Source organism: Hemitrygon akajei, chromosome 8 (assembly GCF_048418815.1).
Source record: "Hemitrygon akajei chromosome 8, sHemAka1.3, whole genome shotgun sequence".
Lineage (NCBI taxonomy): Eukaryota > Metazoa > Chordata > Chondrichthyes > Myliobatiformes > Dasyatidae > Hemitrygon > Hemitrygon akajei.
Window position 1 is genome coordinate 32,909,386 of NC_133131.1, and position 21,931 is coordinate 32,931,316.

General features: G+C 40.1%; 1 protein-coding gene across 8 annotated transcripts in view; it reads left to right on the forward strand.

Moving 5' to 3' along the window:
* The window catches only part of auts2a (activator of transcription and developmental regulator AUTS2 a), a 1,126,933-nt gene extending 1,106,681 nt beyond the window's left edge, over nucleotides 1-20,252 (forward strand). For 7 of the 8 annotated variants that reach the window (XM_073053558.1, XM_073053562.1, XM_073053560.1 and 4 more), the window contains 3 exons: nucleotides 6,344-6,427; nucleotides 11,583-11,805; nucleotides 17,835-20,252. In XM_073053558.1, the coding sequence (XP_072909659.1) occupies nucleotides 6,344-6,427; nucleotides 11,583-11,805; nucleotides 17,835-19,071 (1,544 nt within the window). In that variant the 3' untranslated portion in view covers nucleotides 19,072-20,252. The remainder of the gene's footprint in view (nucleotides 1-6,343; nucleotides 6,428-11,582; nucleotides 11,806-17,834) is intronic. The other variant, XM_073053563.1, reaches the window with a different exon arrangement.
* The last annotated feature ends 1,679 nt before the right edge of the window (nucleotides 20,253-21,931 follow it).

The window sequence follows — 21,931 nt, forward strand, 5'->3', positions numbered from 1 at the left end:
AGTTGGGCATTGATAATGAAATTAATTAGTTTGGCACAACCAAGGGGCCTTTTCCTAAGCTGTACCACTCTATGTTCTATGTACTATCATGACACTGTACAAAGAAAATCCCATTTTTCCCTTCTATGAGGGAATCTTTAGACATTGCCAAAAATTGATTATGAAAATGAGGAAACCGGAATACGCTGGAAATCTAAGGTCGAATCTAAAAGGTTTTGAAACACTCTGCATGTCAGGCCACATCTTTTGTAAGAGGAACAGAGCAAATTAAGAGTCTTTGACTTGAAGTCATCAATCCCAATGAAGGGCCTCGACCTGAAACATCGACTTGTGTTGTTCATGATTTATTAAGTGATGTTAAGAGTTGTCAGGATATGTAGAGGACTTGCGTTGGGAGAGGAGTTCAATTATCAATGTCAGGGTTAGATGTGCATGTAGAAAGGTCGATTTGCTTTGGAGTTTATTGGAGCTTGATGGGGTGACCAAGCCAGTTACTTAGTCACCCCATCAAGAGGTGGTCACCCTCGGGAGTTTAATTTGTTTGATTCAAGAAATCAAGTGAGTTCAAAATCGGAGCTGAGTCACATGTTAGCAACTTGTCCAGGTGAGTCAAGCCATATGCTCAGTTCAACTAAGCACAGTGCACGAGTTCACGATGAGATCCAGCTGCATATTCAATGGTATCCAGATGGACGTAGATGATGGAATTGACAGTTTACAGTTCCACAACAGTTTGTCTTCGTAAAACAGTCTTATATTTTTTATGTTCCAATGACTTCTCACATGGCTTTTAATGGTTATTGGTGTCCTGCTCTTAGTTCTCAGAGCAGGACAGTGGCAGTGACAACCATTGCTGAATTTTCATTGCAGATGATCTTCATCTGCACCAGGAGAAATCTGGTTTAACAATGAGGAGATGATGGGCCTGGATTTCCTGTCAGCCTCTGTGGTCAGGTTCAGGGGCAGGTCAGGTGGAGATTAGGGGATTTATTTCACAGTACATCTCCTTCAGGACTCACCAGGATAATAACTTACTGTGCAGATAGTTGAAGTGGAAGAAGTGAGGTGAGATGGAGGGACCAAGATTGTACTTGGCCATTGCATAGCACATAGTAATGTTCAATTCCGATTTGTGCAGGATGGTGTTGTTCATATTTGGATGTGCTGGACAAATGATGGTGGAATCAGATGCAATTACTGTTTATGAACCATTTATAGTGGTAATGTGGGCAACTGGGATTAGTGTACATGGACATAAAGGTCTGCATGAATGTGAAGGGCCAAAGGGCCTACTTTTCTGTGGTACAACTCTGTGACTACTTTATGATTTAAAAAGAATTGAAGTATCCCAATAATAAATACTTCAATTTCTCATGAGAATGCCATCAGCTTAAACATGTAAAGCACACGTTGCTAATGCTCTTTGAAATGAATGAAGGGTTAATGCATAACATTATGTTTAGATCATTTAATTTGGGCTGTTACTATTTTGTGAAAGTCCCAGTTATCTTTAGTGCTTCAAGATGATGATTGCAAACACAGGCAAGCACTATCACCAGGGGGTTGAGTGGGTTACCATGGCAAAGCGATTGCCCACTGTGCACTGCAGTGACTTTATTGCGTCAAGCGACATACATCTCATCATTAGCACTGTGGCTTTGACCTCAGCAGTTCATCTAACACCATCTCTTAACCTCACCTAATTGATTATATGTTCTGGACCTGAAGCCTCTCCCACATTTCCTCATTAATGCTCTTTAGAATTCCCATCTGTAACGTAAAGGCAAATTGCTGGTTGATTTCTCCTAAGATCTTGCAAGTATCTCTCTGCTTTTGTCATTGATCCAGGGGTTTGGGATCGACAAGGTGACAGGGGTTGAGGGACGTTTTGGTGGAAACCACTAATGTACAAACCAATTATGATCAGACATGGTGTGTTGTATAAGCAGCCTACTTAGAACAGACTATTACTGGGAGACAGAGCAGAGGGAGTGTGGGAGGAGGGGAAGGTAGAGGATTCTCACCACATGCCCATATTCATCAGCGAGGAGTATTATGTGAGAGGTTTGCATTTTAATAAGTATCTTTTCACTGCAATATGTTACTTATTGCACCTCCTGTCAAGAAAGACTTTGTTTTGCAACAGATATCAAGTTTAATGTGGTGATAAATGTTTATGTGTGGGACCCCTTTCTGATAGGAGCTTGAAGATATTTTCAATATATTATGCTTTTCTGTCAACGAGGTTGTGTGTTGGGAAAAGACCAATGGAATTCATTTCTCTCCCTCTCAAGGCCAGCAGCCACAGAGCACATATGATCTTCTCATGATGCAGGTGCCATTGACAACATTATGTCATGTGTGTAATCCTTGTTCTGTACTGGAACCAATATAGGTTCATTTGGTTTGACCAAATGCAACGTATCATGTAGGCTAGTGAATTTTATCCTTGAGCCTTGATCCCTCTATTGTGTGACATCTCACTGTACCATCTGCTTTTGAGCAAACTAGAATGTGGTAACTTTTCATTGCCTGTTCTTTATTTACTGCTGACATGGAAGGAAGCCACTTCGGCCCATCAAATCTCTGCTTGTTCACAGAGCAATCTCACGGTACCCTGTGGAAAGAAGTTCTGTTTTATACATTTGTGCCAAGCTCCATTGGAAAAGTAGGAGGTCAAGATCCAAGAGAGAGCAGGACAGAGAATTAAAGTGACAGGAGAACAAAAGCTCAGTGTTAGGTTTGTGGCTCAGACAGAAATATTCTCCAAAATACTCCCCAATTTGTGCTTGGTTTTCCAAGTGTAAATAAGCCTATACAAGTTGTATAGGGTCCTATGTAGAGCACAGAACTGTACAGCACAGGGACATCCCATGATGTCGATGCCAACTGTAATGCCAATCTAAGTTAATGCCAGCTGCTTTCCCATAGTCTAGATCCCTTCATTCCATGCCATTTTCATGTGCCCATCCAAATGTCTCTTGCATTCTATATTTTCTTTATTACGAATAGGAAGCGTGGGTTTTTATGAGGTTACGTTTATAAACAAAGGTTTAGGTTTCAACTAGTGATTGTTGTTTGCTGCTTTAACTGCAAGAAAACAGATGCACTTTTTATCCTTTGAGGGATACCAAGCAACATATCAGGCGGGCAATGAAGAAGTTTTGCCAAGGACTGGCATGCAGACACCTGTCAAAATCCGCCATGGCCATGGCACTGTCAACAGCTAGTGAGGGCTGGTGGCTCAGTCTTAGGCATTTCAAGTTGCTTCTTGGTGTCACCAGTCACTTTAATCAAAGACGTCCAAGGCATACAAGGCAGCTAACCAATATTTTGTGCAGGAGTAGATCATCTTAGCACATTCCCCTTGAGCAAACAGTAATAATAGTGTGCAGCTGAGGGAACGGAACAGAATGAGCCTCTTTTCTCTTCAGAGACACAAAGCTGAAGTCAGGTGTAATATTATGATGAAACTGAACAGGGAGGAAGCAAATGTTGTTGTGTAGAGCCCAATGCATGGAGATTAATGCATGCAACAGTCTAATAAGAGGAATTCTGGAATTAATTTCCTTACCTTGGAAGGGATAATGTGGATGAGATGAGTCAATTAGTACAATCAGTTTTAAAGGAAATTAGTTCAATGCAAGTGATATACTATCATTACAAATACAGGTTGAGAACCCCTTATCTGAAATTGCAAAATCCAGAAACCTCTGAAATACAAATTTCTTTTGAGTGCTGACATGACATAATAAATTGAACATTCCACAAGGCACTGGGGAAGTTCCCAGGCAATGCAAAGGCTCTGTGCTCCACAGAGAGTTTTGAGAAGTGACCTCGCATATGTAACGAACAGAAGTTAATGGGGCCTCTGTTGGTCAGGGTCGTCCATGGATGTTGTGTGCCAATTGTCAAAGTGATTTGCAAGCCTATACGCAAGCCAGGGCAGTACAATATGGAGAGCATGCAACAGGCTCCCCTCTCCACAAAGCTGATGAATCCAAAGGAGCAACAGAACAGTTTGGCACCAGCAGCATCACAAGAGTTGCCAGTCATCACTGAACTCAACGTAGGACTGCATTAGGGACTCCAGTTCCAGATATTTCTTTAGAGTTTACTCCTGAAGCCTTCCCCATGAGTGGGCATAGCTGCAAGGCAGCAGAGGTTTGAGATCAGAGTTTTCCTTCTGGATGAGCTGCTAGTCAAGGCTGAGGAGCCACATCTGCCTGAAGTGGCTGGTTTTAAGGTGCCAGTAACCTACTCCCATCAGTAGAAGGTTCCGCCAGGCTTAGTAGCTAAACCACATGTGAAGGCCAAGAGTTGGGCTTGGTTTTCAGAGACCATTTGAGACACATGCCATTGGGAGCATTTAATAGATAGTGGGAGCTTATCACCACAACCTCCCCAGGTCTGACAACCTGAAGGAACCAAGTTAACGAAAAATAGAAAAACACTGCACAATGCGAAAAATGAAGATCTCGATCGTGTATTGAAAGAGTGGATTTGTCAGACTCAGAGTGAACATAAGCCGCTTAGCAGTATATTAATCATGAAACAAGCAAAGGTCTATCAGACGAATTGAAGATTAAAGGTAATTGTGAATATTCAGCAGGCAGATTGCAGAAATTTTAAAAAGGCATGACACAAAATATCTAAAAATTTGTGTTGATAACGCATCTGCTGATCATGAACCAGCAGAGAAATTTATTGATGAGTTTGCCAATGTCAACACTGATGAAAATCGAACTTGCTGAATGTCTGCATCAGTACATACATCTGATGAACAAGTGTAAAGCAAAGGCTAGCAGATAAATGCAGAGTCGAGAATGATGGACTGACAGTCCACTGAGGCAGTGATAGCTTACCTTTCTGATGGTTCAATGTACACATTATTGTGTTATGCACAAAATTATTAAAAATAGTTTGTAAAACTACCTTCAGAGTATGTGAATAAGCTGTGTATGTAATGTAAATAGATTTTGTGTTTAGATTTGGGTCCCATCCCCAATATATATCATTATATAGATGCAAATCCAAAACCTGAAACACTTCCAGCTCCAAGCGTTTCAAATAGGTTTGCTCAACCTGTAGTAACAAATAAATTCTTACATGTTAAATGACCAGTACTCTTAAAAAAACAATGCCAAGGACACAGACAGTTGCTGTGTGTCTCTGGGAATGTTTGTTACTATGTTACCAGGAAAGTTAGGATGAAACAGATCTCTGAAATTATAAAATTATGTTGGGACATTATTCACATAAGTCCTTAAAATTCGTGAGTTTATTTTTTGCAATGAGAGGACAGAGGGCTTGAAAGTGTGACACACGCAGTGATTTCCATGAAGTGATACGTACAGTGCAAGTACCGTAATAAATGTCCTTGCTGAAGAAAATAGTCTGAGGCTGCTGTTGCTTCAGAAATTTCAACACAATTCCAAGTTCTTGTTCACTTTAGAAGCCTTGCATGTAATTGCTATCCATCATCTCCGCATTTTTCACAATAGCACAGATCGAGTACCTGTACGTAGACATACAGCAAACCGTATCATATTCTTTACCAGCTCGTCAGAATAGTTCAGTGGCATTTGATTGGCATTTAGGCTTTATAACAACTGTATAAAATCGTACTGGGCTTAAAGCAGCTTTTGAAGGCAAACAGCATTGATGAGCTTGCTTCTTTCATAAATCAATTACATGAATCCTTTAACACCCTTTTCTCAATCATTTGTTCTGTCTTGTTCAGTGGCTTTGTTGAAGCTTTTAGTATATATGGCATTATTGAATTAGAATTAGGCTGGTAATTTTTATTGCGCACATACTGACAATTTCTTTCCTCAGTGCGAGGGAAAAAGTCTTTCCAAATAAAGGTATGATCGGATACCAGACATTTCCCCATGCTGATATTGGCACCTACTATCTAACACTGTACAGGAGAAGGCAATAGCAAACCACTTCTGTCGAAAAATTTGCCAAGAACAATCATGGTCAAAGACCATGATCACCCACATCATACCACATGGCACATAATGATGTTGATGATTAAGTATTACTTTTTAAAGGAGAGAAAATTGAAAATAAATTGGCCCAAGGTTCAAGAGGCATTCTATTTCTTGAGAATAGGCCACTATGAATGTTCTCTTTCAGGAAACAGAATCTGGTCTCTATCTTAAGCTGATGTCATTGGCAATTACTGCACAGTGGCCATTTTAATTTGTTGTAATATGACTTCAGTTAAGTCTGGGGATGACTTTGCATAGCATTTAAAACCACAAAGATTTTTTTTTTAGTTTAAACGATTTTGATCAAATGTGTAACTTGTGGACACATATTGGTTTTTTTTTAGAGCCATTTAATAGACCAAGTGGTTTGACTGGTCTGAGATCCTTAAGTAACAGCGCCTTTGGTGGACTGGGGAACCCTTCAATCAGTGAGTATTTCTGTCCTTTCGGTTCTTTGTATGACTCTCTCATGTTTTACTTTGAGAAGTGATACTTTGGCTGATATGTGGGCAGTACTGACCCAGTACTGTGAAAGATAACATAGTCAGGGCGATTTAAATGTGCAATAGCCAACCAGATCCATGCCAATGAACTAAAACTGAGATAAAAATGTCACATTTGTGCATGCCATGTCTATCTTTCCCAAGTTGCTATTTGTTGGGTGTGTGTCAAGGCACCAAAACCTAGCCAGCAATTATTAGACGTAGTAGACTATGGTTTATTTCTATAATAGGTTGTATGTTTTCCAAATAAACCATTGGAGGGGCTCTTAACAATGAGTTGGAAGCAATGGATTTTCTGACTTCTCCAAAAGTAATTCAAATGCCCCTGAAGGTTCTGAGGTAATCAACACTGTACAGTTTATCCCTGCAGTAATCAATCATGTGCATGGCCAGTTCTCTAATTGGATTTCACCACTTAGATTAGATTTGGTTTTCTCTTTAGCACTTGTTTCAAGCACTAAACCTTTGATGCCCTTGCATAAATGTTTTCTTTTATATATATTGCCATTATAGATTGTCCTATTGGTAAATTCAGATCAAATGTCTGACTTGAAGTGTCTATTTCCACCCGCTCATCAACCTTTGGAAAATTCATTTGAACTATCAGAATAAACAGGGACTTTTGAAGGATTAAACTGACAAACAGTGCAGTTTTTTTTCCCCCAGTGGGGCAGGGTTTTGTTTATCTCAGTGAAAGTTCATACATGGATGTACCGGTCTAAGATAACCCATACTCCATTGCCCCCAACGTTCGAGGCATGTGATTTGTAAAACATTTTTTTTAATCCTCAAAGCCTCCAGGTATACATTTCAATCTACTCACTGAGTGGCGAATATTAAAAGAACTTCAACAAAACATTGATGTTAAGAATGGTTGTGTTGATAAATTCTGGTGTTGTACATCAGTAACTTGGGGTAAATAAAGTGCACCTCATAGTGATTTAATGTAGGCACAGTGATGTCTGGTCTCCACCTTGTCCTTTGCATTGTAGATTTCTGGTATAAAATGATACATTAAAATTTAACCATCTCCTAACGCAAACAACTGATCCATGTTAGTGGTGAGATGAATGTGATAGAGGCAGGGTCTGATTACAAAAGTGAGGAAATGGGGAATCCAGTTCATGGGCAAAGGGTAGAGAAACAGAAAGAGGGATACAGTGAAAAGATTGAACAGAAGAAGATGCTGAGAAGCAATACTATAGAGAAATAACAAGCCCAGGGAAAAGGCCAAGAAGAATGTTAAACGAGCTTAAGGAATGGTAATAGAGAGAAATGTACAATTACTGAAGTGTAAGGCAGATTGAAAAGATGTTAGGGAACAAAAGGTGATGGCAAGTCAAGAGAGTCAGAATTATTTCATCTCTCAAGGTATTCGTTTTGTTTGTGAGAGTGAATGGGATCTCTCTGACTGACTAATCCATTTGATGACATTGATCACCTTCGGTCTCCTCTGGTGTTCAGTGCTGCTGGGACATTATTGCAGCAGTCTTGTGCAGCACAGGATGGCGTTGTTGGTCTCTGCTTCAATTTTTGCATCTAAAAGATCACCAAGGTTTCACAGCTGATCCGCCACCAAGCTCAGGTTTCTAAAAGGCAAGATACCGCAGCTTTACTAAAAGATCAAACCACTTTACGTCTGGGGTGACATGTTCTGAACTAAGGCCTACAGGCAATGAATTGCACCTTTCCTTCTTCCTAACCTCGACATTGCTCCCACTTCCTTCTGTGTCCTGCCACTTCACGCTCAGCCTCTCGTGTTCTGAGAGTGCTTATTTTAACTTTTCCTATTTTATGTCCAAAACCTGGTTGTCACAGCCCAGGACAAGCTGCCTAATCCATCAGCGAGAAAAACAAACTGCTGAAGGAAGTCAGCGCATTAAGCAGCACCTCTCAGATTTTGTTTTGTATTCCAGCAAATGCCAGCTCCTGTGTTTCTATCTGTCTGATCTGTCAGGCCTGATATATAGGTGCTGATCTCCAACCCACTTTTAGCCTGCCTGCCTTTCCACTCCCCATGACTTGGAGAGTTCCCTAAACAACGTTTCTTGAAAGACTCTGCCACACATTTTTTGCAGTTTTTTTTTGTTTTAGCCATGTTGTTTTTGTAATGATCTCAAATTTGTATCCTGGCTTTACCGCCTTACTCAAGGTGCAGAAACATTGTATAGCATCCCTTGGCCCTTCCCAGCTCTTCAGGAGATTGATAAAACTTCAAGCACAATCCCAGTTTAAATTTCCTCCATCTTGTTAGTTCACAACGTAGTAGCTTATTACCGAAATGTGAAAGAGAGGGCTGTCTGCTTCATACAACCTGTGACAGCAGTGCATTGGGGACAAAGTCAGTGAGCTGAAGAGAATACAGCAGGGGATGGACCATTTGGTAATGAGGCACGACACCTCACTCTGACACCAATGAAGTTACTTAAACATGAATGAGATTCAAAGTAATCGATTGACTTATTTTCTGTTTTTGTTTTGAGTATATCCTGATTATTTTTCAGACACAGTACAGAAAATAAAAATTGGCAGCTTAACTTAACCGATTACTGTGAAACTCATTCGTGTTTTGGCTTCCAGGTGATGGCTGAGGTAACTGATCCTTTTTTTCTAGGTTGGTTCAATGTTGTGAACAGTATTGGCAATTATTACATTCCCCATTTTGCTCTGAACGTATTTGTGTGACATCCTATTGAGGGTATTAGATAAGTAATTACATGAGTAACACCAAATCACAACGTAAGTCCACGCCAGATTGCTTTTGCTTTGCTGATGTTGAATCTCTTGCTTTTTTTGGTGGTGGTAGTTTTATGGAAGCAATGCCACCATGACCTGTGCTGCTGACTACAGCTTTTTGATCACACACCCTGAAGCCTCCGTGTGATTTTCATGGTGAGGTTGGATATGTAATACAGTGGCGGGAGCATTGATGCAGCAAATTGTTCTGCCTGATTTGGAGCTGAGCTTCTTGAAATGTGTTATTCCCACACTCAATTATTCCATCACACTTTTGGCTTGAACATTACAGATGGCAGATAGGAAGAGGGCTGAATGGCAGTGGTGCTGTATCTGAACACTTGTGTAGTCTGGTGCTTTAGCACTGAACAACAACTTTATAAAGCTGAATTTGAAATGTGAAATAAAATTCAACGTATTTGGCAATTTGTCTAGGAAAAGATAAATAACCTTGAAACCTTTTGGGTTGCTGTGATGATCCAATTGACTTTCCACAGGCAAGGCAACCATCCAGTATTCTTCACTCTGGTCTACGTTTGACCTTGCGTGAAGTGGTTGATCCATAACCCCGTGAAATTGGCTTAACTCGGCATGAAATTGTAAATGATCATTGCAAAGTTCAGTGTTAAGAAGTTTTGTCTATGTTTGTAGGTAGTCGCTGTTGATGTCAGCGTGAGATGGCTCTGTGGTGCAATCCTGCATGATACACTTGCAGAAAATCATCAAGTATAACATTTGAGGTGTTACGATGTTTCTCCCAATTAAAATTGTCGATAACATAAAATAGTTATGGAATGGGAGATGCAGAATATAATCTTTGATGAGTCTTTGATTTGATTCCATTTTGATTCATTTTGCCACTTCTGGGAAGAATGCTTACTTCACCCGATAATTGAGATGTTGAATCATTTTATTGTGCCCATGTTGGATTGAACTTGAGGCTGGTGATTCCAGTTGGAGCACATGGAGTAGTCATTGTGTCATTGGCCATGTGTCTTCAGTTAAGAGGAGCAAGGCTATGAAGATGGGTCCCATTCACAGTTGGTCTAATCGGTGGGGCCAGGCCCAAGAGGTGGATGAGTGGCTCTGTTTATATGCTCAACTTCATCAGCATTACAGACTGGCCAGAATAATTCAGATCTTATTTGGTGTTTGATGAGTTGAAATTAGTCCAATTTATTGTTGTTTTTTTCCCACTTTTCAATCCAAATAACATTAAACTTTATGTTCTTAATTTTTATAGAGTCGTAGAAAAGTGCAGCACAGAAACAGGCCATTTGGCCCATCTAGTTGTGTTGAACCATTTAAACTGCCCTTTCCCATCGACCTGCAGCAGGACTAGAGCCCACCCAACCATGTACCTATCTAAACTTCTCTCAAACATTGAATTCAAGCTCACACGCACCACATGTGTTGGCAGTTCGTTTCACACTCTCACCACCCTCTGAGTGAAGAAGTTTTCCCTCATGTTCCCCTTAAACTTTTCACCTTCAACCCTGAACCCATGACTTCAGGTTGTAGTCCCACCCAATCTCAATGGGAAAAAAGCCTGCTTGCATTTATGCTGTTTAGCTACCTATACCCCTCATCATTTTGTATACCTCTATCAAATCTCCTCTCAGTCTTCTACGTTCCAAGGTATAAAGTCCTAACCTATTCAATCTTCCCGTTTAACTTGGGTCCTGGCAACATCCTTGTAAGTTTTGTTTAACGCAGCCACTTACTTAACGCACCCTGATGACTTAAAGACAAAGTGGACTGTAATATTGGAACGATTGTGGACACGTGACTAATTAACAGTGATAGTTGATCTTAAATTAATTAGACCAGGAACCCAGAAAAGTAAGTAGGTAAATGGCCAGCAGTTCCTCTGTACCCACTCACCAGGGATGCTGGCTGAAAGTAGTGCAAGGACATGTTTGTCCTGCTGAGAACAGTGTTGGCTTCTCAAAGTGATGCAGTGCATTGGCTGAGGGACTTGAGAACTGTGTGGAGCAGAGACCCATCATGACTTTGTATGTGAAGACAGACACGGGAAGCAGAAGAAACTTCTAATTTAAAAAAAAATCCTTTTAATTCCCTCATTCTATTCTACCCTTTCAAACTAATTATGTTGTTTGTAATCTCCTGCTGTCATGTGGTACTTAACATTCATTTAAAGAATTGGACGGCAATGAGAGTGCCATGTTCTTGTAAATCTGTAATCTGTCCCTTCTTGTTTCCAGCTGCCAATAGTATGTATACATTTTAAGCTCAGCATGCATTGCTTGGTAAGTACCGTCATGTCAACTGCCAGACCTTTTAAACATTTTTTTTTGTTCTTTTGTTTTCTCAACCATTTCAGCATCCAACACAATGTTCAGCCACAAAGATGGCCCCAGTATGCAGAGCTTTAGCAATCCTCATGAGCCTTGGAATCGACTCCACCGAACGCCACCTTCGTTTCCAACCCCACCTCCTTGGCTGAAGCCAGGGGAGGCAGAGCGCAGTTCCTCTGTAGCCGCTCATGACAGAGATAGAGATGTAGAAAAACGAGACTCTACCGTTAGTAAAGATGAAAAAGAAAGGTACGAAGGGTTAAGCAATAAACTTCTCCAATCCGACTCTATACTTTATTAAAGAGCCGTGAACTCGAAGGTGTGGGTTATTCATTGTCACGTGATGTCACGGCAGACTTCCACCAAATCCAATTGGCTTATTCATGGGCAATATTGGACACCTTACCTTGGTTTGAAAAGTTAATTACAATAAGTAGAATGGTAAATTCACAGGTGATATTAAGCAGAATTTAAATGTAGGTAAATGGTGATTGTTAATCTGCATTTAGTTTAGTTATAACTTTTCCCCATTTCTGATTACTTCAACTCCTTGTAGCCTTTCTTTCCCTTGTAGGAATCTTTTACACAATATAGACTACGCTGCCTATGTCCAGCCCTCTTTTGGTGCTGCAATGGGAACAACATTCAGGAAAACAATAGGAAATTACTGGTTATATTCTCTCATACTCCTTTCACATATTTGCCCCAACTAATATCTTAACTAACACACAGAACTCACTGCTGGGGTAAAAAGAAATATGGTGCACTCTTGTTGTGCTGTGTGCTTGCAGATGTTCATAGTTTATCTATGAAGTGCCACAGAGCACTTCTCTATATTTAGGCCCCTTGTACTTAACGTTAGGTGTGCAGTTCATGTTAATGGTACGGTTGATCAGGATGAAAGGAACTGCCTTAATGCACTCCAGTCCATTTTAGGCCAAAGAGTCACTGTTAGTATTATAATCACAGTAGCGTAGCAGTTAGCGCAACGGTATTACAGCTCAGGGAGTTTTGGAGTTCAGAGTTCCAGAATGTATGAGTTTCCTCTGGGTCCCCGGGTTCTTCTCACAGTCCAAAGACATACCTGGTAGGTTAAATGGACATTGTAAATTGTCCTGTGGTCAGGTTAGGGTTAATTGGGTTTGTTGGGGGTTAGTGGTACGAAGGTTCTGAAGGGCCTACTCCACGCTGTATTCCTAAATAAATAAATGTGAGGCCCCCAGCAGTCAGAGCTGGCCATAGGTATTGCGTCCTAGCTGTCTAGGTACACAAACGTGGCAGTACAATGTGGGAGCAAGCTGTTGCCCAGGTAACAAGATGTCCTTTCTCCACGCAACTGATGAACCCAAAGGAACAGAGACAGACAGAGCTTGGTACCAGCAGCTGAGATCACAGGAGTTACCTGTCAACATTGAACTCGGTGCAGGACTGCCTTAGGGACTCTAGCTCAAGATTTTTTCCTCAGGGTTTACTCCTGAAGCCTTCCCCGTGTGTGGGTAAAACTGCAAGGCAGCGTAGGTTTGAGATCAGTTTTGCTTCTCCTAGATGAGCTGCCAACCAATGGTTGACAAGCTCCATCTGCCCGAAGTGACTGGTTTTAAGGCACTAATAACCCACCTTTGCCCCTTCTCCTGTCAGTTGAAACAGTTCCACTGGGCTTAGTAGCTAAGACACACATGAATGCCAGGGGCTGGACTTGGTTGTCAGAGTCTATTTGAGGTACATGCCATTGGGAGCATTAAATAGGCAGTGGGAGCTTATCCCCATTACCACCCCTGGCTATGTCAACCTTAAGGAATCTAAATAAACAAATACACGTTATTCCACGGCTTGATAAACACAAGCTGTGTATCCATACCATGAAACTAGGACAGTTATTTTAACAAACTACAATTAGATTTAAAATGAGATATGGTAATAGAAATAAATTTAAAGGTTCAAGTAATGTAAAAGTGTTAATAATTCAGAAAAAATATAACTTTCATTCACTTTCTGATTCAAAATTTCATTTAAATTTAGGAGCATCCTCTTAAAACTTTTCCCTAAGGCCAGTATAATATTAATTATAATATTAATGATAGTCAAGGAATAACCATTTAGTTCCAGTGGCTAAGCACAACAATATTTGCATGACATTTTGATGTTCTTTGTATCTGTTTTTAAAAATTCGTAAATTACAAATAAAATGTCACGTCATTCCATTTTTTTATTTTTATTTTGCATAGAAATAATTGTAAAACCAAATTTAACTGTGACACCATAAATCTAAGCCATATTCTGCATAGTGGTACATTATTGCTCATTCACTAATGGGTTCTTCAAAGACTGAATACTCTCTGTGAAAAGGGAATTAAAATGGTGCTTCCATCCTCTTAGCCAGTAAAATTTCAGTTAGCATAGAATACTCATCAAATCTGTAGATGTAAATCAGAGAGAAAGTTATTCTCTGAATTATATAATGCGTATTTTTTTATTTGAAACTGAAGCTTAAATTTTTTTTCTTGAACAGCTTAATTAGAACCCATTACTGATCCGAGGTGTTCACTTTCACTGATAAACTACCATTTAATGCCCATTAAAGTTATGTTATTTCTGTGCTGTCGGACGCCGTAATTCATTATGAAATGATATGAATCCTGAAACGCACACCTTCAAGTTCATTATGAATACAGAGTACACCTATGACAAAGATTGCTAGTTGACATTGTTGGTTTAAAAAAGACATCAAGATTAAATTTCTAATCATTTGAAATGATATCTCATTATGTTGCAGATTGCAGGTATGTTTGAATTATAATCTTGCAGGGTACGTATCCTCGATTTACAAATCTTGTTTTCTTCCAACATTGGATCCTGCATAAAGCTTTCCATGATAGATTTTTCAACCTAATTTAACAATTAATTTTTTTGCCAGACCTCTGTAAATCGAAGAATACGTGCTTCTGTTGAAGATATAATTATTGTATTGTCAGTATTATTATGTTGTTGATTTTCTTTTCCTTAATCTGGCTGTATTAGCATTACCTTATTAGTTTTGCTGACAGTGGTGAAATATTCTATAGATTAGGATTTTATTCAAGATTCCTAATAGTTTGGATTGAATTCTCTCTTAAAGGTGGTCAACTTATTCAAAATGTGTTATTCTTTTTGATATTCTTCTAGGTAATAATATTTGGTAATGTTCTGGTTATTAAGTTCTATGGTGCAGTTAATGCCATTGTGTGATCTGCTATCTTATTGACATGAAACTGCTCAAGAAGTCTTGGATTTTTTCCCCACCTTTTCCAGTTCAGAACAAATTATAAATTAAATCTCTCAAACCATCAGGGGAGTCTTCCATCAAATTTCTTAAGAATTAATTTGGGCAGAAGGTCGATGTAGATTATTTGTATGACTTTCACATTCAGTGAAAGAAAAAAACATGAAGGTAAACTCCTAATGATGACCTTGGCAAAAGAATTTGGTTGTAAACACATTGAATTTTTTTTTGCTGTCCTTTTTAACACCATTGGGAGGAAGACGAATTGGTTCCATCGATTGTCTCAGATGATGAATGGCCAAATATGAATTCACTAAACCCACTGAGAACGATAAACACCATCCAGAGCTCCAGTCTCGGCTGTAGAATTCACTGCTTCATCCAGTGATACATTCCATCAAATAATGTCTGAAGTTTTGCTTTAGTCACTCTAGATACCATATTAACCAAATTATGTACCAGAGTAACATTATAAACATAAACAGCTGCACTCTGTAGTAACTGTAATTGCAGCTAAGAAGAGATATGTATTCATCTGCTCATTCTCCTAACTCATGGTAAAGCCAGAATATTTTCACTTTCCTCTTTCACCATGTAGTATATTAATCATTTGAAGCTTAATTATACAGAAGCCATTTCTAAAGTAACTACCTACCTGATCCCATTCTTAGGTGATCTAAACCACTTGTTTTTACTATTTCAAACTTTTAGATATCCTAAATTAAGATTAATAAGATAATACACTGCCCACTATAAGCATTGAAAATTAAAATCCTCATCTGCCTTACTCGATCTGTCTTTGCTCCGTGGCTCAGCTCATGGACCTGGTGCTGCAATGGGATTAAAATGTGAATGGGAAGGTCTCATCAATCAGGAAGTATTTCACGAAGCAGTTGAAGGAAATGAAAGAATGGACAGAGAAGAAGTGATAAATCTTCATTTCGGTAGGGAGCAGAGGAAATGTGGAGGGCTCCATATTAAAGAATGCAGAAGCAGTAAGGAAGTCAACTTTAATCTAACATACCCACAAGAGGTTCCTCAACCAAATTGCTCTCCCACATTCCCCAAATGTAGCTGGGCAGCAAAAATCATTCAGGCAGTTTCACGCGAGATGGTTTAGAGGTTTAAATTAAGGTTGATACACCCCCAACACAACTACTATCTGATAAAATGCCATGGTAGTGAAGGATAAGATTGATGCTTATGGGAAGCGAGGCTTTGAAGGAGGATGTTCAACTTTTGGATGGAAAGGTTAATCAAGCCTTCAGAAATAAATTCCAACTTTGATTTTAAGTCAACAATTTGGGCATATTCAAACTCTAGTTTTCATGCTGATGTTAACCTAGTCTATAAGTAAAGCAATATGTCATTGGTGTAATCTATACTCTGCCTTTATTAGTTTTGTAGAATACTTCAGTATATTCCTGCTTTCTTATCATTTGCTTGTTCTTTCTTTACTGATTTAGTATCTTGTATTTAAAGCATTGTAACACTTCATATTGAAATTAATTTGCCGCATATGTCTGTTTGTGTATTATTGAAGACTTTGATAATCAAGTTGCCATGACATTGATGATTTAATTTTCTGGATTCTTCCTTCCCCATCCAAAAGTATGACAGGACAAGCAGGGGAGTGTGGACGTTACCAACCTTGCTTTACAGCTGGCACTGGAGGTGCAAGAAAGCCTTCTTCCTCCCCAGCCAACTTTCCTATCTCCTGCCAGCACTCTTTATAGACACTTGAGTTAAATGCATGGTGAATTGATCTCAATGATCTGCTATCTGTCTGGAGCAAGGAGGATTCTTTAATTAAAAATAATCTGTACCAAAATACAAATTCCTGTAGTTTAGTCTTGTAGTCCCACCCTTATTCGCTCTATCCCTTTGACTGTACCTGTGCCAATCACTGCAAGAGAAGTTAAAAGGCAGACTAGATTTTTATCTCCGGGATGTTTACATTTATTTCTTGAACAAAGTAAATTATTGACTATTATTATCCAGTTAGCTAAATTCAGCTCAGCTATTAGAAGAGAAACCTATTTGATTCAAATTTAACTCCCATCTATTGAACTTAAAGGTGTTTTGAAATCCTCAATAGAGGACAACAGTTCTGATTTTAATATAGGCCATTACCAGAAGACTAAAATAATTCAAGCAGTCCTGATCTAATCTGATAGCGGTTATAAATTCAGGCCTTCTTGCAAATGGGCCTACTTCGCTTAGTGAAGATTAAAAATGTATATAAGTTTGACTTAACTCTAATAAAAGCCAATGAAAAACACTTTCAAATGATTTCAGATCAATTTTGCAGTCCATATCCCAAAAGGATCAATATTACTTTGAAGACAGATGTAGATTTAAAAGAATGAACTTTTAGAAATTTGCTAAAAATATTTCAAAGTTAGCCTTTACTCTACAAAGACTATCCTCCCTTGATTTAAAGAGGAATAGAAGAAACAATGACTCTTCCTATCATGTCAATCCTCATGCAACCAATTTGTATAGTTAAAATGCAATTAAAAGTTATTACAATCCAATAACGATTGTTGAAATAAGACTTTTTGTTTTGTCACTCCATTTATGTAATGGCACATAAAAATTGTTGTCCACAAGTAACGGTTATGTTTTTGAAGGAATTTGAAAATTCTGCTTATTTTAATTAGCATGGAAGCATATTATAATGCAAGTCCTAGCTTTCATTTTCTGATTTCAACAACCAGAGTAGTTGACCCCAATTCTTGCTCTAAGCCACAGATTCAGTAGTTGCTGGTCATCCAACCTCAGTAGCTCTTACACATTTGTGCAATCCTCCACTGGTTTCCCAAAATACCACACCTCAAATTTGGTGTAGAATTGTCATGGCAGTAAGTCTGATTAATTTATGCTCCTAACAAAGACCTCCGGGAGCTGCAGATGATAAATAACACAACAACGATTAAAAGCAAACTAAGGTTAAAGGTTATTGGGATAAGGTTTTTTCTTATATAAAACCATTTTTGTTATGTATGTTTGTCCACAGGGACACTATGGAGAAGCGGCACTCCACCCACACTTCATCTCCGTCTGTAAATCAAGTTAATTCTTTGGGACACAACCGTAGTTCCACTGAACACAGCAGAAATCATGTAAATACTGAACTGCGTGAAAAGGAAAAGCCAAGAGAACGAGAACGGGATCACGCAGATACTTGGAAGGACTCGTCTGCTGATGAGCACAAAGTTAAAGAGAACCATGCTCCCGATAAGGAGAGCCTGGGACTGGATGGCAGGATTGGGGAGGACTCCAACAAGCATATAAACAGAGTCAATTCACCCTACATCCGGCTGCCAAGCACAGACAGCACAAGGGCTAACAGCTACACCAACCGAGAGGTAGATCGGAAAAGTGAATCTTCATACGACCATCAGAAGAAGAGTAACGAAATTAAAGTAAAGGAGGAGCGGAAGGAAGACAACGACATTATATCAGAGGTGATTCAGACACAAAGGCCCTCTGAGCACTCTCAGCCCACCTCATTGCCCAGTGTCCATCCTAGCCCCTCGATGACCTCCATGCCTATGGCAATGGCCATGAGTGGGGTGCATCCCATGAACAGCATTAACACGCTGGACCGGACACGGATGGTAGCTCCTTTTATGGGGATTAGTCCAATTCCAGGAAGTGAGCGTTTTCCTTATCCTTCATTTCACTGGGATCCAATGAGGGATCCCTTGCGAGATCCATACAGGGGCTTGGATATTCATCGCAGAGATCCACTAGCCAGAGACTTCTTGTTGAGAAGTGACCCCTTGCAACGACTGTCGACACCGAGGTTTTATGAAGCGGAGCGCTCCTACAGGGACAGGGAGCCCCACGACTACAACCGCGAGCACCCATTGGCTATGGATCCCAGACGTGAGCATGAAAGGATGAGTCACCTGGAAGAACGCGAAAGACTGAACATGCTCAGAGACGACTACGAGCACGGACGCCTTCATCCCATTCACGCTGCAGCCCTGGATGGCCACATGCCTCATCCCAGTCTTTTAACACCAGGACTTCCTAGCATGCACTATCCTAGAGTGAGCCCTTCAGCAGCTCATCAGAACGGCATCCTCAATAAGACTCCTCCCACAGCAGCGCTCAGTGCCCCTCCGCCTCTCATACCGACAGGTGGGGCACGTGCTGGCTCTCCTCGAAGGACTACTCCTCTGACTAGCACAGAGGCAAGAGAAAGACCCCCTTCTCACACACACAAAGACATTGAAGCACGATAATACAGACACGGAGAAACTAATGAAGGTAACTATTAAGGACATCCTTCAATAAAGGCCACTTTTTTAGTGTGATTACCCACCAAATAAAACATTGGACTTCTTTGAACAATAATCAGTGGGTGTGGCCTTCACCAACATAAAAATGTAAAATTACTTTGCAGAAAATACATTTTTGTACATTTTAAGCTTAAATTTTGAAAATGTTTAATGTCACTTTGTTCCTTTCTTCCTGTTAATTTTATTTGTAGTATATATATAAAAATGTGTTGTGAAGAAAGAGCAAACTAAAAAGAGTTACTGGTATATTTATCAAGGAATTGGGTATGTGGTAAATGAGGAGGCCTAAGGAAAAAAAAGCTAAATTGTCTTTGAAGAGTTATGGTTGAGACTTGGATGGAAGGAATCGTGCTGTATAAACTACAGTATATCGGGAAGTTCCTTGGCTGAGTGGAACTTGGTACATATATGCAAAAAAGGAAAAGACAAAAAAAGCTTTACAATGTACAAATGTAAATACATTGAAGGGCGGCTGTTTGACAGTCGATTCAGAAGCATCGGACAAAGCGTGCTATTGGGAGATTAATTATCTGTTAACACAGTCTGCTTGTGCTGTGTTGGATAACATTTGTGGCTGTACAGATATTCCCAACTATGCAAGCAGGTGAATGCCCCGGCTTTTCATGCAAAAGTCTGCATTCCTCAACGGAGCCTTTTCAACACAATTCATTTAACCGCGTCTAGCACATTACATTGTGTCCAAGGATTGTAAACTATGTTAATGAAGTAAAATTAGTTCTGTTGGTCTAATAGTGTATTAAAGTGCTATCTGAAGTTGTTTATTCTGTTTTGAAAAAATTCTATCTATGACAGTTGTTTCTTATGAGCAGAGATCTATTTTAGTAGTCACCTGAAGGTTTAGTTGTGCGCTTCAAATTTGTGAACTCCTGATGTTGTGCAGTGTTTTTGAGAAACAAAAAAAAATATGTACACTGGATCAGTAGTGCTAGAACTCAATATTGCCTATAGACTTTCATTTGCAGATATGCTGTTTATCATGTACGTAATGAAGTCCTTTACAGATCCTATTGTAAAGTGAAGCGACTCTGAATCTTCGGCATGTGCTTCATAAACAAAACTTGTGTTATGTAAATTGTGCCATGTTATTAAAAAATTGAACTGAAGTGTTCCGAGTCTTAACTGTGCTGTAAACCTGTGTTGGTAGTCTTTGCTCTTATGGCTATGAAGAAGAGGAGGTAGATATGTTGACATGTGAACTGATAATCTGTGATGTATTTATATATATGAGATGAACAAAATAATTGGTGAAGGTGCAGCTATTTTTAAAGTATTTTATTTTACCTCCAATAGCTTCTAGCTGACTTGTCCAGTCCTCTGGAAGATGATAACTTCATTAAGATATGCTTCCAAGGCAGAACTGTTCACTGATACTTTTCCAAAGTGGCTGCTGTTGAAAGCTGAGCAGCTTCAAGCAGAGCTGTCAGGTTCTTGGGCCATGGGCAGCAACACAGACAAGACATCTTACCTCAGCTGCCAGACAAAGGCCTTTCAGCAGGGATCAATAATGAGGAGTAGGAACCATTTTCCACCTTTCCCTATCCAGCCCATTGGCCATTTCTGTCCGCCTAATTGTTAAGGGAGCAGAGGTTGGCTGGTGCAGTGTTTCCTTTCTCATTTGTTGCTGTTTTTCCAGAGGCCCAGACAAGTCGTGAATAGGTGGGGGGGGGGGGGGTGCTACTCACAGGTCCGTGAGTAAGATTTAAAAAAGAAATGTTTATGGTCTCTCTGCATTTTTCCAGTGGCCCAGGCAAATCGGGAATGAGAGAGGGGGCGACTCACAGGTCTGTGAGTGAGATTTTAAAAAGGAGCGTTCGCGGGCTTTCAGCATTTTTCCAATAGCCCAATCAAATCGTGATTCATTAGCAAGAGCAAACAAAAAAAGGCAGAGACAAGGGGAGTGACCATTGTTGGTGTGAACTAGTGTTGGAGTGAGGAGGCTTTGGCTCATCAAGCTTGAGTGAGGTAATTACTCAAGTAATTCCTCTGTTAGTACAAAGATACTGCAGTGAGGATGGCTCCAGGTGCTGTGTGAGTGGTGGGAATTCTGTGAGACCTCCAGCATCCTAGATAGCCATATCTGTATTAGGTGCACCAAGCACCAGCTCCTCAGGGAACGTGTTAAAGAACTGGAGCTGCAGCTGGACGACCCTCAGCTCATACGGAAAACTGAGGAGGTGATAGATAGGATCTACAGGGAGGTGGTCACTCCTCAGTTGTCGGAGGCAGGTACATGGGTGACTGTCAGGAGAGGGAAAGGAAAAATAAGTGTGTGGGTTGATGACCTCCGAGGTTGAAGCAACAGTAGGTGGGTCTCTGGCTCTGTGGCTCAGATGGGAAGGGGGAAGAAGAGGTTTCCAATGGTGAAAAGGGATTCCATAGTTAGAGAAGTAGACATGAGATTCTATGGATGAGATAGAGACACCCAGATGGTACGTTGCCTCTCAGGTGCCAGGATCAGGGACGTTTTGGATTGGGTCCACGGCATTGTAAAGAGAGAGGGTGAGCAGCTAGAAGCCTTGGTGCATATTGACACTGATGACATAGGTAGGAAAAGAGAGGAGGTCCTGAAGAGCGAAATTAGGGAGCTAGGTAGAAAACTGAAACCCCAAGGGTAGTAATCTTTGGATTGCTGTCTGTGCCACACACCAGTGAGGGCAAGAAGAAGATGATTTGGCAGCTGAATGCATGGCTGAGGAAATGGTGCAGGGGCAGGTTTTCAGATTCCTTGACCATTGAGATCTCTTCTGGGGAAGTTAAGTCCTTTATAAAAGTGACAGATTAC